The following is a 17,390-nucleotide window of genomic DNA, read 5'->3' on the forward strand; positions in this document are numbered from 1 at the left end:
TCCATAATACCATCACTGCAGCATCGCTATCTTTTTGACACACAAATTTATATCTAATAGTACGAACCCAAGCGTATGCACACACACGCAAAAAAAGAAGTGATGCACACACGCAAAAAAAGAAGTAACATCACAGGACAAAGCTTAAGCAGAGATTACAAGTTGCGATCTCGACCAGACACAACATAGGACATAAGACTTCAGCTTGCCTCAGCGTTTGCAAGCATAAATGTAAGGGGAGATTAACAGACAGGGCCAATGCCAATCATTAATCCAAATAAGTCATGGTGTCTTCATGCCAGCTGACTAATGTCTATAGAAGACCTGCATAGCATATAAACTGGATGAACCTACAGCAGAAAAGCCATTTCTGCATCTGCCACAGGAATGTAATTCCAGACTCCTGCAGAGCAATCAATTTCATCAGTCAAACCAATTTATACAGGTCATTCATCCGAAAGCTATTAAAGTTACATCACCCAATTTATGTACAACTCAAACAGTAAACGTTGGCTTCATTAGTATTGTGGACTTCTACCAGAACCTCCAAATTAGGATCCTCTCAGCATTAACACAATGCCAGCAATACAAACATAGAGAACCAATAGGTGATTTGTAGAACAGTGTGTTGTTTAAAGAACCCCATCAGAGTCCAATTCTGAACAGGCTAGCTTATCAAATCATTCAAAACATTTTTGTTTTGTTTTGATATGCATACAAGGGGTCATGGGGTAGAAAAGGAGAAACGTCTGTCATACTTTTCTTATCAGTAGAAGCCTGAATAAGGGACTGTGCAACGTGCATCATCTTATTAGTAGATACACTTCCTTCAATCTATATTCTATAATATGTTAAAAAGGGCAACCTGGTGCATGTAGCTCCCGCTTGCGCAGGGTCCAGGGAAGGGTCCGACCACTAAAACATAGCTAATAACTGGCAGTTGCATATGCCAGTTACACAAGCATTGACAGATATTCTGAGAAATTTTTTAAGCAAACCAGTTAGCATTAGAACAATCATCCATAAAACTGCAATAACTGCAAGCAAAATGATAAATAGTACTACCTCTGTTCCTAAATGTAAGACGTTTTTGCAGTTCGAACTGCAAAAACTTCTTACATTAGGAACAGAGGGTGTAGTATTTACTGAAAGCATGCTCTTCAAGTACTGTAGCAGTCATTATTTCACTAGGTACCAAATATCATATACAATGTGAAATGGGCAAATGGTATAGCTATAAATACATATAAATAAAGAAAGTATAAATCAAATGAGAGGGAACAACATACAAATCAAATTAGGACTTGATATATCCATAACCATGAAAATAACCAAATGCAATGTAGCAAATGGTAGAAGAAAAACAAAAGAGCCTCAATGAAGCACATGAAACATGATGTATTTAGTTATGTTACCACTAAACATGGCATCATTCTCATCTATGAGCAGCCACAAACATATGCACAAAAAGGGGAAGGGTCCTAAGTCATCAGTCAGCAGAGAACCTGCACTAACAGAAGGAACTAGGAGAGTACTAATGAGAGGGTAACTGAAAGCAAGGCAGGTCGATGAACAAGGAAAGTGAAAGAGCACTAATTTAAGCATAGTATAAATAGTAAACCGTTATTTTTCTGCTAAAATGGTGTTTTTTGATGGATTGGCCTGCCCCAACAAGGTTTAGCAATACTCGCCCCCCCTCGTCTGATTTTTCTGGCTCCGCCACTGAGCATATCCAATAGAGAGGGGGCAGAACATCATCAAACAAGAGAGAAGGGAGGTGGGTGAAGGCATGATACAGAGAATGGAGAGCTGCTAATGAAGGGATGAGAAAGCATGGTGTCCAGAAAAGATCAAATAAATAGCCTGCCAGGAGAGCGTGGCAGGTGCCCAGTTGAGCAACAGCTAAGCAAAGTGTCATAGAGAAACTCTGGGTCCTCTCTTGTACTTGAGAAATAGCAGTAAAAAGGAAAGCAAAACATTTTGTTTAAGAAGAGTTCAAGTGCCTGAACCTGCTTGCAGAAGATAAGCTTACCTGCTCAACCCATCACAATAGCATATCTAACCGGTAAAAAAATCTTATGTCCTGTGCAAAAGATCAGCTCCATCATGTCCACCACCAATGCCTGTTTCTGCAAGCATACAAAGTCAAGCAACCAACGACATTCCAACAAAAAGCCAAACAGATACGAGGACATATCAAGATATTTAGATGAGCTCACAGTTGTAGTTTGGAAGAAAAAAAGAAATCGATTTGAGGCAGCACGAAGAAAAGATAAATAAAACCAGACCTCCTGTCAAATTTAACGAATATTCCAAAAAAAAGAGCACAAACTGATTATCACTCAGACTATTATTAGCTTGTCAGAAGAGACAGTTATCCAGAATTACTACGTTCATTCCCCACCATATTGGAAATATAGAAATATAATCTTCCGAGTAAATTTAGCCTAAAACGAAATGAATTTATTAGTTTTCCCTGTGGTAGAAAATGACTTGCTACTTGTAGCAGGGACTCTCATAAAAGTGACAAAAAGGGAAAAATATTTTTTTATTTCAAATAAATTCATCATTATGAGTTTAAGATTAGTAGAATGAGATAACAATATTGAATGAAAAAAGCAGAGCTATCTTTAAGCTTCCAATGTATCTGAGCTACCTAGACATTTCAGTTGGTTCAAGCTAGTGGTCATGTAATTATCTTCAACTTCACAATGTTATGTTGTCTTATTTTGAGAGAAAAACTGGACTGCAGGTCTGCAGCTATGCACTAAAACCATTCAATTCCTGCAGATGTCAACACGCAGGCAATAGTCAAATTTTGTTCAATTATAGCACAAATAATTTGCAAATCTTGGTATTCATTGTTTTATTGTATGTATTGATATTTATATAATAAAGTGATAAATACAGTTTGCTAGCTCTGACTTGAACCACAAACATTACAGAGTGAAGTTAACATTAGGCCAATGCCCACTGCTTGGCTACAGAACGTAAGTTAAATTACATACCACTAAAAGATACTCCCTCCGTTCCTAAATATAAGTCTTTGTAGAGATTCCACTATGAACCACATATGGATGTATATAGATGCATTTTAAGTGTAGATTCATCTATTTTGCTCCGTATGTAGTCCACCTAGTAGAATCTCTACAAAGACTTATATTTAGAAACGGAGGGAGTATTTTCTACTCCCTCCGTTCCTAAATATTTGTCTTTCTAGATATTTCAACAAGTGACTACATACGAAGCAAAATGAGTGAATCTATACTCTAAAATATGTCTACATACATCCGGATGTGATATCCATTTGAAATGACTAGAAAGGCAAATATTTAAGAACGGATGGAGTAGATCATAATATTACACAAGACCGTGGCATGCAAGCGTCAGAGCAGAACACTGCAGCACAGCATCACCATACATTGAAAGGTCATCAAGCCACAAAAAACCTCGATATGACACTACTTAAAATTGATAGCTTAACACGGAAGTGTGTGAATGGAATTACATCAAACAATTATAAAAAATTAACTTGGTTTTATCATATCCATGACATAAACCATGATATTACCTGCAGTATAGACACTTTCGAATGAGTGATTGTAAGCGATGATGTTGATTCCCAAGACTTTCTCAAACTGTAGTGACTCAAGCTGTAACATGACAAGACCATTAATTGTCCACAAGAGAACCACATTATTGTCCTCAACAAACCCTAGTATCATTTGAGTCCCCATCTCCTCTGCTTCCAAGTGAAGTAGCTGGTCAATTTCAATGGTTCTTCCCAACACCCATGAAGCAACACCTTCACAATTGGTCCTTCTCTTCGAAAATTGGGCACTGAAGCCTGATAAAATGAGGAGACCAATTCCACGGCCATCTGCCCGTATCAGCGACAATTGGAAAAACCCGAGGTCATTTACTGGCATAGGTATCACAATTAGTCTTTGCCTATCCATCTCAAATTCAAGGATCCCACCCGAACCCCCACTGAGCAACCAGTAAAGAGAACCCCCAACCAGTATCATCGGTGGGCGTGTGGAGGTGTGTCTCTGGCGATCTGCCTTTGGTGGATTTGCTTGGATATGTTCGTTGTTCGTTTATGTTCGTGTGTCTTCAGGTTGAATCCTTCAGATCAATGCTACTCTTCATCAGCGGCGATTGCTGTTCTGGTGCGCGGGTCCTATGGAACCTTAGCATGATGACTTCCTGACTGTCTACTACAACAAGTTTGCCATGTTCCCGTGAGGAAGGGGCGATGACGGCGGCACGCTTTCGACTCGCTTCAGTGCTTGTAGTCATCACTAGGTGGTCTATGAACCTGGATGCAATTTTTATTATTTCTAATGTTCGTTGTACTGTCATGATTGAAGCTAACTAGATCGGATGTTTCCTCACAAAAAAATTAGCCACCACAAAGCCCCCTAGCGTGCCGTCGACGCGAGGGAAAGGTCGAGGGCACCTTATTTCAAATGGCGACAGAATCCCCATGAAATGTTGTCGGCATACACCTAACTTACGAACTACCTCCTCACCCACGGGCGAGGAGCAGCATCCATCACGCCTCCCGCATCTACAAGGGCCATCTGAGACTGGGTGGACAGATGAGCTCACCGGCGTTTCAAGGTTGTTGACCAGGTAACCCATCATTCGCCTAAGCTAAAAAATACTTTCTTTGTTTTTAATCCTTTTAGAGATTTCAATATAGACTACATACGGAGCAAAATGATGAATCTGCACTCTAAAGAGCAATGCTACACTTACAGTCGTTTTTTTTAAGGATGGGAGGTTACGGATGAAAGTGGCATCATTAGATTGGGGACAGGAGAGCCCCACACCTGAAATTCAGGGAGGAGTGGTGAATTAGACGCAGCCAATTCTGTCCGCAGGAGGGAGGAGTGGTGAATTAGACGCAGCCAAGTCTGTCCGCAGGAGAGTTTCCGTAGGTGTCGTCCGTAGGTGGAGCATTTTCGCACTCTAAAATACGTCTATATTCATTCGTATGTAGTCAATATTGAAATCTTTAAAAAGACTTATATTTAGAAAGGGAGGAAGTACTTCATATCTGAATCTTTTCAGAGAGAAAAATGTAAAAAAGAAGAAGCTTGATTACTAATCTTGCATCAACAACATCATGCACAATGTGGATAGTGTTGGGAGTCCTGTGTTTATGATGTACTCCCTCCGTTTATAAATATATATCTTTTTAGAGATTTCAATATGAACTACATCGGAGCAAATTGAGTAAATCTATGCTCTAAAATATGTTTATATACATCTGTATGTAGTTCATATTGAAATCTCTAAAAAAACTTATATTTAGAAACGGAGGGAGTAGTACAGGAGTATGTGTTTGGAGTGTAGCTACCACTAACATGTTTATATTCAAGTGTTGATAGAGTTGTCGCCAGCAGATGAGCACACTCCACTGCCATTATACAAGTCCTAATTTCGGTCGTTACCTCCATGGAGACAAGTCAGGGGAGCTGTTGCCATTTGGCCGCCCGGCAAACGAAACAGGCGGATGGAACTTGGCCAAGTCTCCACTCTGAAGAGGCCAGTAGAAAATGGCCCTAATCCTTTCTCTTTTTCAGTATTTTCAGCAGCACGGAGGGATGCTATTGTTTGAGAAGATGAAATCAGATCAGGGACTTTCATTTACAGTGTTTAGTGAAGCAGAACTGGAACAAGCAACAAATAAATTTGACAAAAGCCAGATTCTTGGACATGGAGGCCATGGCACTGTGTACAAGGGAATAATTAAGGATATCACTCCAGTGGCAATTAAAAGGTGTGCATTGGTTGATGATAGGCAGAAGAAGGAATTCGGCAAAGAAATACTGATTCTTTCCCAGATCAATCACAAGAACATTGTCAAGCTATTGGGGTGTTGCCTTGAGGTGGAAGTCCCCATGCTAGTATATGAGTTCATCCCAAAAGGAACATTTTTCGATCTTATTCATGGCAAGAGCCGGAAACTGCACCTCTCTTTCAGTTCTCTTCTAAGGATCGTCAATGAGGCAGCTGAGGGGCTTGCATTTTTACATACCTATGCAAACCCACCAATTTTACATGGTGATGTGAAAACCTCTAACATCCTTCTTGATGAGAATTACATGGCAAAGGTATCAGATTTTGGGGCATCTATATTAGCACCAACTGACAACGCTCAGTTCGTCACAATGGTTCAAGGGACATGTGGTTATCTGGACCCTGAGTATATGCAGACATGTTGCTTGACAGATAAAAGCGATGTTTATAGCTTTGGCGTTGTTCTTCTGGAGATCCTAACTGGGCAGGTACCACTGAAACTCGATTGTCCTGAGGTACACCGGAGCCTGTCGTCAAGTTTCCTACTGGCTATGAAGGGGAACAATCTTGATAATATGCTCGACAATCAAATAAAAGGTCATGAGGACATGGAGTTGGTTGTAGGGGTAGCAGAGCTAGCTAAGCAATGCTTGGAAATGTGCGGTGACAATAGGCCCTCGATGAAAGAGGTGTCTGAGGAGCTTAGCAGATTAAGGAAACTTTCGAAACATCCTCCGATACAGCGTGATACCAAGACGGATAGCTTTCTCAGTGTAATTGAAAGAGAACAAAGTTCTGAGTACACAGAGAAGGATGAAAGAATGCACATAAATCCAAGCAGTTTTTATTTTATGAGGTGAACAAAAACAGTGTGATTTTTACGCTTTGGCACTTTCTTTGGTCATTTAACTTTCTCCTCCTTTAGTTATATGTAGCATTTTATTGTAAGACTCTCTTGGACCCTTGGGTACTACAGAGACACACTATAATTTAGCAAGATGTATTGTAAGACTCCTCCTTTATGTAGCATTTTGCGATGTTGTGCATGATGTATCCCTATCGTGCGCATTCCCTTTTTTTAAGGAAAAAAACGAACGTACACGATATGAACAATAATGTGCGTTCCTGACAATAATGGTAGGCCAACTCGTGATTATTTCTGAAGGATAGTAAGGGCCTGTTTGGTTCCAATAAGTCACCTGACTTATAAGTCAGGTGACTTAAAACCAGTGACTTATAAGTCACGCCCGTTTGGTTGTCACCTGACTTATAAGTCACCTGACCACACCTTTTCATCTAGTTTTTTATGTAAAAGTGGTGGGACCCATGCAAAAGGGGGTGACTTAGGCCCTGTTTGGTTCCAAATAAGTCACCAACTTATAAGTCGAAAAGTGCAAAAAGTGACTTATTTTGCCAAACGGACCCAACTTATAAGTCACCCCAACTTATAAGTCATAAGTTGCTTCACCCCAACTTAAAACTTATAAGTCACCCCCTTTTACGTGGGTCCCATCACCTTTACATTAAAAAACAAGGTGGGAAGGTGTGGTCAGGTGACTTATAAGTCAGATGACAACCAAACAGGCGTGACTGATTTTAAGTCACCTGACTTATAAGTCAGGTGACTTATTGGAACCAAACAGGCCCTTATAAGTTTTAAGTTGGGGTGGAGCAACTTATGACTTATAAGTTGGGGTGACTTATAAGTTGGGTCTGTTTGGTAAAATAAGTCACTTTTTCACTTTTCGACTTATAAGTTGGTGACTTATTTGGAACCAAACAGGGCCTAACTATAACCTACAACTACAACTTTGATGGCAACCGCACAGGATGTATTCTATGTCCCTGACCTATGTTTGAATTGTAAGAACATAACAAAATAAGAAAAGAGATAGAATAACAGAATCAGGTACATACTTCAGTTGTGTCATAAACACGCACGCATTTCCGCCTGTTGGAAGCTCTGTCGCTTGCTTGCCGATGCAGGGAGCAGGCGGTGGCCAGGTTCTTTGCGTCACCATACTTCTGCCGGCCAAGGATGTCTATTGTAATAAGGATGATGCCATGTCCATGAGTTCAAGTCCCTGCATGGATGTCCTGATGAACAAAAGAAAATTGGAAGGATGCTATGAAATTACACAGAATATTACCATACAACAATGTACTATATGAACACCATCGAATAAGTGAAAGTAATACTTGAGACCGGCAAAGTCATGCCTTACAGAAAGTAGGTGTGACCTTGCATAAGACAACATGTGCACAAAGGAAGCCGAATCTGTTGGTTTGCCTGCAGTCACCTTAACAACATGTTTCTTTGTTATAATCTAGTCTTTACCTCTCTAACGCGCAATATGACTAGGATCAGACCGATTTCTGATATCTGATTGGAATAAACATTTTCTGATGTGGCTGAATTCCATGTCTACTGGGAGTTGAACCCAGGCCAGTGCGGATACGCGCATACGACCGGGTTATCACCCGGTCCTCAATTTTCACCTGTGAATCACCCTACGTTTCATAAGTTGACAAAAAACCATGTACTAATGACCAACTGAATGGCCCATAGCCCAATACTAAGAGTGAATCCACTGCTTGACCAGTTACAGGAAAGGAACAAATACAAATCAAAGATCATGCTGAAGAGATTCTAAACTGAACGGCCCATACTAGGAACATAGACCAACAGAATCAGAGTGTATGCAAAAATACCGCGCTTTGCTTGACTTTAACTGTCAGCCAGAAATTTCCATGGATCTGGTTGAAGAACCATTACGTGGTCTAGCGGGGATCCAATTGGACGGAATTAGAATAAGGGGAAAGGAAAGTTGTGGCTGGGTTGCTGACCGCGGTGCAGGGAGGGGAGGGGAGGGGGGCCGCCGAGCCCGTCGGCCATGGCTGGGGCTACTCCGGCTGAACGGCAGGCGGGTACTGATCGAAACGCCTCCGCGTACTGCAGCCCGCCCATCCGCGCGCGCCGCGGAGAAACGCACCGGCGTTGAAGGAGGGCAGCGGAGGAGGCCGGTCCCACGGGGTATGCCGGCTGGAGGAGGGCCGGGTGGTTGAAGAGGGGGTGGCCGGAGCAGTCGGACAGACCCCGCAGGATTGGGGCGGATTGCGGCGGCGCACGCCGTCGCCGCCGTAGAGCGCCTCGGCCGGTGTGATTCAGTTGCAGCACGGGAATCTTATGAGCTGTTCGTTATCCAGAGCCGTTGGATCTGCATCGCACGGTGGAAAACAGAAGAGCATGTGAGAGGAATCTTGGATTCTAGTTCTAGAAGCAAAATTAGACCAGGAAAAAGGAACAAGAGGTGACTGAATCCTAAGTCTAGAATCATCATTTTTAGAACATATTACTAGCCCCCCCCTTTTTTTAAAAAAATGGTCTATTATTAATAATACAATAGCGCTACGAAAGTCCCTAGAAGAGCGAGTACAAGGGATACCATTGTCATCAACCCTGAAAACCTTGTTCTGTTCTAGTAGACAAACCACAAATCGGAACAATAACCGTCACCGGCAAAGAGAAGCGTAGATCAAAAGAGTCATACCTTTCTTTTTTTGAGACAATACCTACAAACACACCAACAAAAACAAAGGTGGTCCGAATCCATACGAATCTGCCAATAGACAAATGCCGACTGAATCTAAACAGATTACCACTCAACTAAAGTATCATATCCCTTATCCAAGCACAATTAGATTAGCACTCAACTAAAGTAAGATTCTAATATTTTTATTGAGCAAAATAGTATCTATATATCTAGTAATAATGGAGATATTGCTTCTGGCGGTACGTCATGAAAATTGCCCCAAAGTTGCAAAATAATACCCACCAATGCCACCTATAACTTTTTTTTTGAGAAACACATGGCACCTATATGTGATAAAAACGTTTCACACAGGGGAATCCCTCGCCTCGGCCGGCCCATGCAGTAGGGACCTCCTATAGTACGCTTTGCGTGCCGGGAGAATACACGACACACCCTTTTTGGTCGATGCATGTTCGGGCGGCCTGTTTATTTTTTTCCTTTTCCTTTCTTGTTTTTATTCTTTCTACTTTAAATAATTTCAGACTTAAAAAATGTTATGACAATTAAAAATATGAGAATTTTGAAATGAAATGTTTCATAAATCATAAAATGTTTGTGGATTCCAAACAATGGCCGCGAATTTATAAAAAATGTTTTCTTATTCAAAAAAGTTCAGAATTCTGAAAACAAATGTTCTGGAAATAAAAAATGTTCATACTTTAAAAAATGTTATTGTATTAAAATTTTTGATGAAATTGAACAAAATTTAACCAATTCCAAAAATGTTGATCAATGGGAAAATATCCTAAAAATTAAAAAATGGTTTGCAATTTATAGAATAGTTTATTCATTCATATAATGTTCGCCAATTCAAAAAATGATCATGCATTAAAAATGTTTGGAAAATAGAAAAATGTTTGAGAATTTAAAAAAAAAATCCACCTATTTACAAAAAAAATGTTCGTGATTGAAGAATTTTTTAGAAAAAAATGTTTCAATTAAAATGTACATGAATTCAAAAAATGTTCTTGATTTTATAAAATGTTCGAAAAATTTAAAAGTGTTCACGAATTCGAAAAATGTTTAGTATTTCAATTATGTTCATGAGTTTAAAAAACTGTTCATGATTTCAAAAATTGTTAATGATTTCATGAAATTAAGAGTGATAGTGTATCTCGATGATGTAGCATAATATGGTCATGGCCATTGGAGATTTTTTTTTTCACAGTGCAACGCACGGGCCCTTTTGCACGCTCATTTAGACCGGCCCATGTCCGGGCACATGTTTTTATATTGTTTTGATTTTTTTCCTTTATCTTTTCCATTTTTTCCACTTTAAATAATTTGGGGTTTCAAAAAAGTTCCGACAGAAAATGATAATTTCGAAATAAAATGTTTAATAAATCATAAAATGTTTTTGGATTCAAAAAATGTTTGTGAATTTGCATAAAATGATTGCTTATTCAAAAAAGTTCAAAATTTGGAAAACAAATGTTTGAGAAATCAAACAATGTTATTGTTTTTTTTTCAAAATTTCATGTATTAAAGAATTTTAATTAAATTTAACAAGTTTGGCCAATTCAAAAAATGTTCATGAATGAAAGAATGTTATAAAAATTTAAAAACTGCTTGTGACTTACAAAATGGCTTATTCCTTCATAAAATGTTCGCTTATTCAAAAAATGATAATGCAATTCAAAAAATATTAATTAAATCAAAAATTGTTCATGAATTTCATAAAATTTTCCATTAATTTCAAAAAATGTTCGCTGATTTAAGAAAATTATTTCAAAATGTTCACAATTTAAAAAAATGTTTGCAAATAGTTTAAAATGTTAGTGAATTCAAAAAATGTTCTTGATTTTAAAAATGTTCTTGATTTAAAAAATGTTCGAAAATTTGTTACAGTGTCCACAAATTTGAAAAAAATTCACGATTTCAAATATGTGCATGAGTTTAAAAAAATGTTCATGATTTCAAAATTGTTCATGATTTTATGAAATTGAGAGTAATAGTGTATCTCGGTGATGCAGCAAAATGTGGTCATGGCCATTGCAGATTTTTTTCTCTCCCTTTGCAACGCACGGGGCCTTTTACTATCTACACTAACATATGTACATTGTGCATAACAGATTCAAAACCAGGGTACATTCTCACGAAAGAAGGTCAGTTGGAGGCAGATGAACAGCCTAAATTTCAGAATTTTGTGAAATAAAATAAGATAACAAAACCAAGATTATAGCTCATTAACAAAACCTGAATTTAGCTTATGTGTAGAAATAAGATTCATTTAATTATAATTGTTGGAACCTGAATATTGTTCAGAGTTATTCGGCGCAAGTGAAATGGGCTAAATCAGACGGACATCACCATCTTCTATGTTAAGGCCAAAAGAAGATAAAACAACTGATTTGGAGTTTTTAGTTCCATAATGATTCATTCCCGCAATAACATATCTTCTTTTACTTATCTACATGATTAAAACAGTTGCAGACAATTCCCAGTACCTATCAGTTTCATACTAAAACAATTTCAGTTAACTATTTTCCAGACTAGAACAATTTCAGTAAACTGTTTCTGCGATTATAACAGTTTCAGTAAACTGTTCCAAGCACAAGTAGATTAGCAGCAAAATAAACCCTAAAAGATCATTGTCATGCAGAAAATAGCATCTACGCCAAAATCTGAACATTGCGCATGACAAATGTAATCAAAGACCACCAGTTTCCACTTGTTACCACCAGTATATCACCTCAGAGTCTAACTTGGTGCCGTATAGCACCAACGAACGAAGGAAGTATTTGCATCCCAAAATCTACTACAAGTACAGCAGGAATTTAGTTGGCTTTAATCCCGAACTATTGCAATTACCTTAGCCTTTCTGCAGAACAATACCATCATCAGGCTCCAGGTTGGGGAACCAGGCCATCGCAACACCGACACTTGATGTCGCGCTTGTAGTATGGGCGGCACAGGAAGACGTGGCCGTAGGGAAACGGCAGCGCCGGCGGCCAGGTCTGGCATTCCCAACACGGGCCGCCGATGCGGCTAATAGGAGGCCAAGGAGGATGCGTGTAGTAGCCCTGCAAGGCCGCACCCTGCGGGTGGAAGGAGAAGCAGAGCTGTCGCAGCGTAGTCGTACCCCTACTCAAATGTTGCACGCGGGTCCGGAAAATGCGGGGGCTGGCACGTGTCATGCGATGGCCTCCTTTGAGAGCATGAAAAGTTTCGAGGTCAATGGAGCAAAAGAACCCGCATTTCCTTCACAAACCGGACACTTTCCTTCTCGATACCTAGAGACTTAGCTCAAGGATGTTGTAGTTTACAAGTGGCCTCAAGTGAGTCCTATACGAAACGTGCCCAAAATTTTACCACACCCTATAGGGGCTATGTGATGATGTCGTGCTAGATTCCAAGGATTTCCGGCGTCGTACGATTTTTTGAGGATTTAAATGGTTGGATCAGGCATGCCGATGAGGTAATCTTGCCCCTCGTGGCGGGGCCTGCCCCTCCCTCATCCGCACAAGGCTTATGCATGTCGCAAAGGCATCAAATAGGATTTTCATTTAGCTTGGGCATGATTTCATGTGCCGCCTTGCAGATCTGTAATTTCCGGCGCTCAAACCCTAGGAGTGCAATATATGTCTTAAATATTGCATGCGGGTCCAGAAAATGTGACGCCTGGCGCATGTCATGCGACGAACTCCTTTGAGAGCACGAGAAGTTTCGAGGCAAACAGAGCAAAAGATCCTGCACTTCCTTCACAAACCAGACATGTTCTCTTTCGATACCCAGAGACTAGCTTACTAGTGCAGAACCGGGCAATAGCACCGATTCGTAAGGCCCTTTAGTGTCGGTTCGGTAACCGGCACTAAAGTGTGGGCATTAAAGGCCCCCCCTTTAGTACAGGTTCAGCATGAACTGGTGCTAAAGGGCAACCACGTGGCACGAGCCAGCTCCGTGGGCGCGTAGGATATTAGTACCGGTTGATAACACCAATCAGTACTAAATGTTTGGGTGTGTTTTGGTTTTATTTTTTATTTTTACTTTAATTTTGTGTTTTCAATTTAATTTAGTGATTGTTTTACATTATAATGAGTTGTTAAATCATTAGGTGAATGTACCGCAGATTAGTTTGACTGGATGCATGTGGATCCTAGGTAAGTCATCAAATATATGTCATATCCATATTATATATACTTGATCACCTAATTAAGTGATCGAGGTAATACGGTTATGGCATATACTTGATCACTTAGCTAGAATACATCCAGTTGAAACTAATCTGCGGTTTCTTTTATAAATGATATAATAACTCATCATCATCATCATCATATTAATATAAAAACTCTTGCATTATATATATCATCACCAACAACAGTTTTCATAGCTAGCTAAAAATCATCATATAATAATCGTCTCATTACCACTACTTAATCATCATATAGTCATTACCGCTATCTAATCACCACCAACACTAGCTTAAAGAAGAAATATTCACTTGTACCAGAAGCAAAGATATCATCGAGTTCAACGTGGTAATGATATTATAAGCGTTCATAACACCACAAAAGCAAATCACTCTTTGAGATTAAGTTCAGGACGAAGAACACGAACATGAGAGGACAAGTACTAAGAGCATGAACTAGCTAATTAATCACTCCTGCTGCTCTCTCTCAGGTAAAATAGCATAGAACATGTATAGCTTTCCCGATTCATCATATTGGAGCATGGAGATGAACCTGGCTCCTAATCGTGGGTTGCGCTTCTGATTACTGCCCCCTAGTATTTCTCTGCGATCGTTCACAATTTTGCTTTAGTCTTTTACTATTAAGTATTCCTCGCTATTAAAAATTCTGAATGCACTAAAGTGCATTGTAGGATATCTTGGCCATAAGCTAACAATATTCATGGTACCTTTAGTCTCGATCCAATCAGACACAACATTCATCGGGAGTCCCTGTTGAAGAACATCGTATAGTAACATACTTAGCAATGAAGTTTAGCTTAAAAAATAATGTATGCAAAAGATGCACTGAGGAGAAATATTAGAAATCTTACCATCTTTCCTAAATATATGTGACCGTAATTCAAGTAGCTAGTTCAACTAAGCATTTATTAAAAATAAACTCTCATATACCTAAATTTTCTTACTAAAAATAAACTTGTTCTATTAATTTTCAGACTAAAAATAAACTAGTTATATTAATTCAACTAGTTCAAATCTCATATATATACCTAATTAATATCTAGCTAATTCATCTAAAATTGACATTAATATTTAACATCTTTTCCATATAATTCATTTAACATTAACATTTTAACATTCTTATCTACGTAATTTATCTAACATTAATCTAAACAACAGAAAACAGAAAATAAGTAAAAACAATGTGTGTGTGTGTACGAGCGGGGGGCGGCGGCGCGAGACGGCGGTGCGACGGGGACGGCGCGACGACGAGCGTCGGGCCGAACAAGACGACGACGTAGTACGGGGCGGCGGCGACGGGCGGCGGGGGCGACGGCGGTGCCGGCGACGACGGGTGCCGGGGGCGACGGCGGTGACGGCGACGACGGGCGGCGGGGCCTGCGAGGGCGGCGCGATGGGCGACGACGGTGATGTCGCGCGAAGAAGTTGGAGAAGAAGTGGTGGTCGATGAAACTGAATTTTTCTGAGTGTCATATATATAGAAGGTGCCTTTAGTACCGGATGGAGCCACCAACCGGTACTAAAGGCCAATTTTCGCCAGGCCAAGGGACGGAAAACGGCCCCTTTAGTACCGGTTTGTGCCACGAACCAGTACTAAAGGCCCAATCATTAGTATCGATTGGAGCCACCAACCGATACTAATGGTTGTGCGCGGCCACCGGCGGTGCACAATGTTTAGTCCCACCTCGCCGAGCGAAGGGCAGCCGCACTGGTTTATAAACCCAGCCATGGCTGCTCCTTCGAACTTCTCTATATAGCAGACTTCTGGGCCTAACTATGGCGCGCTGCCCTGTGAGCCTGCTGGCCCTTCTGGGCCTGCATTTGCACACCCTAGGTCTGGCAGGCCCACTCGGCAGCGCCTCAACAAATTTTTTATATAGTTTTTTTCTTTTCTGCATTATTTATTTTCTTCTATTTATTTTTGAGTAATTTTTTATATAGTTTTTTCTTTTCTGCATTATTTATTTTCTTCTATTTATTTTTGAGTAATTTTTTATATAGTTTTTTTCTTTTCTTCTTTATTTCTTTTCTTCTATTTATTTCTGAGTAGTTTTTTTTCTGTATTTAGTTTCTTTGTGACCCTCTCTACTCTTTCGCACATGCTATGCGCGTGAAATGATAATACCATTGCAAGTTTCAACATTTTTAGAGTTCATTTTGTAGTGATTTTCAATTTCATGGTCATTTAGCTCTCTAAACAATTAGGTAAATGACTGAAAAACAACAAATGATGTCAGAACATGTTGGAAATTGATGACGTCGCTTTGAATGTTGCATACTGAACACAAAAGAAGTCTGGAGTTCAAATAAGTTTAAAAAACATTGAAGTGCCCGTGTAACAGATGAGTTCTTGTTCGAAATCCTGATACTCTGAAAGAGATTGTCCAGTTTGTACACGAAGTGCGTTTAGTTTCTTTGTGACCCTCTCTACTCTTTCGCACATGCTATGCGGATGAAATGATGATACCATGCCAAGTTTCAACATTTTCATAGTTCATTTTGTAGTGATTTTCAATTTCACAGTCATTTAGCTTTCTAAACAATTAGGTAAATGACTGAAAAACAACAAATGATGTTAGAACATGTTAGAAATTGATGACGTCGCTTTGAATGCTGCATATTGAACACAAAAGAAGTCCGGAGTTCAAATAAGTTTAGAAAACATTGAAGTGCCCGTGTAACAGATGAGTTCTCGTCCGAAACCCTGATACTCCGAAAGAGTTTGTCCACTTTGTACATGAAGTGCGTCCAGTTTTTGCCGTGACCCTCTCTACTCTTTCGCACATGCTATGCGGGTGAAATGATGATACCATGCCAAGTTTCAACATTTTCACAATTCATTTTGTAGTGATTTTCAATTTCACGGTTATTTAGCTCTCTAAACAATTAGGTAATGACTGAAAAACAACAAATGATGTCAGAACATGTTGGAAATTGATGACGTCGCTTTGAATACTGCATACTGAACACAAAAGAAGTCTGGAGTTCAAATAAGTTTAAAAAACATTGAAGTGCCCGTGTAACAGATGAGTTCTCGTCCGAAACCCTGATACTCCGAAAGAGATTGTCTAGTTTGTACACGAAGTGCGTCCAGTTTTTGCCGTGACCCTCTCTACTCTTTCGCACATGGTATGAGGGTGAAATGATGATACCATGCCAAGTTTCAACATTTTCACAGTTCATTTTGTAGTGATTTTCAATTTCACGGTCATTTAGCTCTCTAAACAATTAGGTAAATTACTGAAAAACAACAAATGATGTCAGAACATGTTGGAAATTGATTACGTCGCTTTGAATGCTGCATACTGAACACAAAAGAAGTCCGGAGTTCAAATAAGTTAAAAAAAATTAAAGTGCCCGTGTAACAGATGAGTTCTCGTCCAAAACCCTGATACTCCGAAAGAGATTGTCCAGTTTGTACACAAAGTGCGTCCAGTTTTTGCCGTGACCCTGTCTACTCTTTCGCACATGCTATGCGGGTGAAGTGATGATACCATGCCAAGTTTCAACATTTTCACAGTTCATTTTGTAGTGATTTTCAATTTCACGGTCATTTAGCTCTCTAAACAATTAGGTAAATGACTGAAAAACAACAAATGATGTCAGAACATGTTGGAAATTTATGACGTCGCTTTGAATGCTGCATACTGAACACAAAAGAAGTCCGGAGTTCAAATAAGTTAAAAAAAATTAAAGTGCCCGTGTAACAGATGAGTTCTTGTCCGAAACCCTGATACTCCGAAAAAGATTGTCCAGTTTGTACACGAAGTGCGTCCAGTTTTTGCCATGACCCTCTCTACTCTTTCGCACATGCTATGCGGGTGAAATGATGATAC

At 39.6% G+C, this 17,390-nt stretch overlaps 1 protein-coding gene and 1 long non-coding RNA gene across 3 annotated transcripts; one reads left to right on the plus strand and one right to left on the minus strand.

Annotated features, from left to right (window-relative positions):
* Nucleotides 1-4: 4 nt before the first annotated feature.
* Nucleotides 5-8,994, minus strand: LOC119314405. 2 transcript variants are annotated; one of them, XR_005152309.1, is made up of 5 exons: nucleotides 8,659-8,994; nucleotides 7,729-7,908; nucleotides 3,572-3,880; nucleotides 2,033-2,129; nucleotides 5-403 (listed from the first exon to the last, which is right to left on the minus strand). It is a non-coding gene; the product is annotated as an uncharacterized LOC119314405 (long non-coding RNA). The 2 variants fall into 2 exon arrangements; XR_005152308.1 differs by having other exon boundaries at nucleotides 3,572-4,321.
* On the plus strand, nucleotides 5,436-7,177 carry LOC119314404 (putative wall-associated receptor kinase-like 16). Its single transcript, XM_037589118.1, has one exon. It carries the CDS (start codon nucleotides 5,568-5,570, stop codon nucleotides 6,669-6,671), a length of 1,104 nt encoding a protein of 367 aa, XP_037445015.1. The 5' UTR covers nucleotides 5,436-5,567; the 3' UTR covers nucleotides 6,672-7,177.
* Nucleotides 8,995-17,390: the final 8,396 nt, after the last annotated feature.

Source organism: Triticum dicoccoides, chromosome 6A (assembly GCF_002162155.2).
Source record: "Triticum dicoccoides isolate Atlit2015 ecotype Zavitan chromosome 6A, WEW_v2.0, whole genome shotgun sequence".
NCBI classification, from domain to species: domain Eukaryota; kingdom Viridiplantae; phylum Streptophyta; class Magnoliopsida; order Poales; family Poaceae; genus Triticum; species Triticum dicoccoides.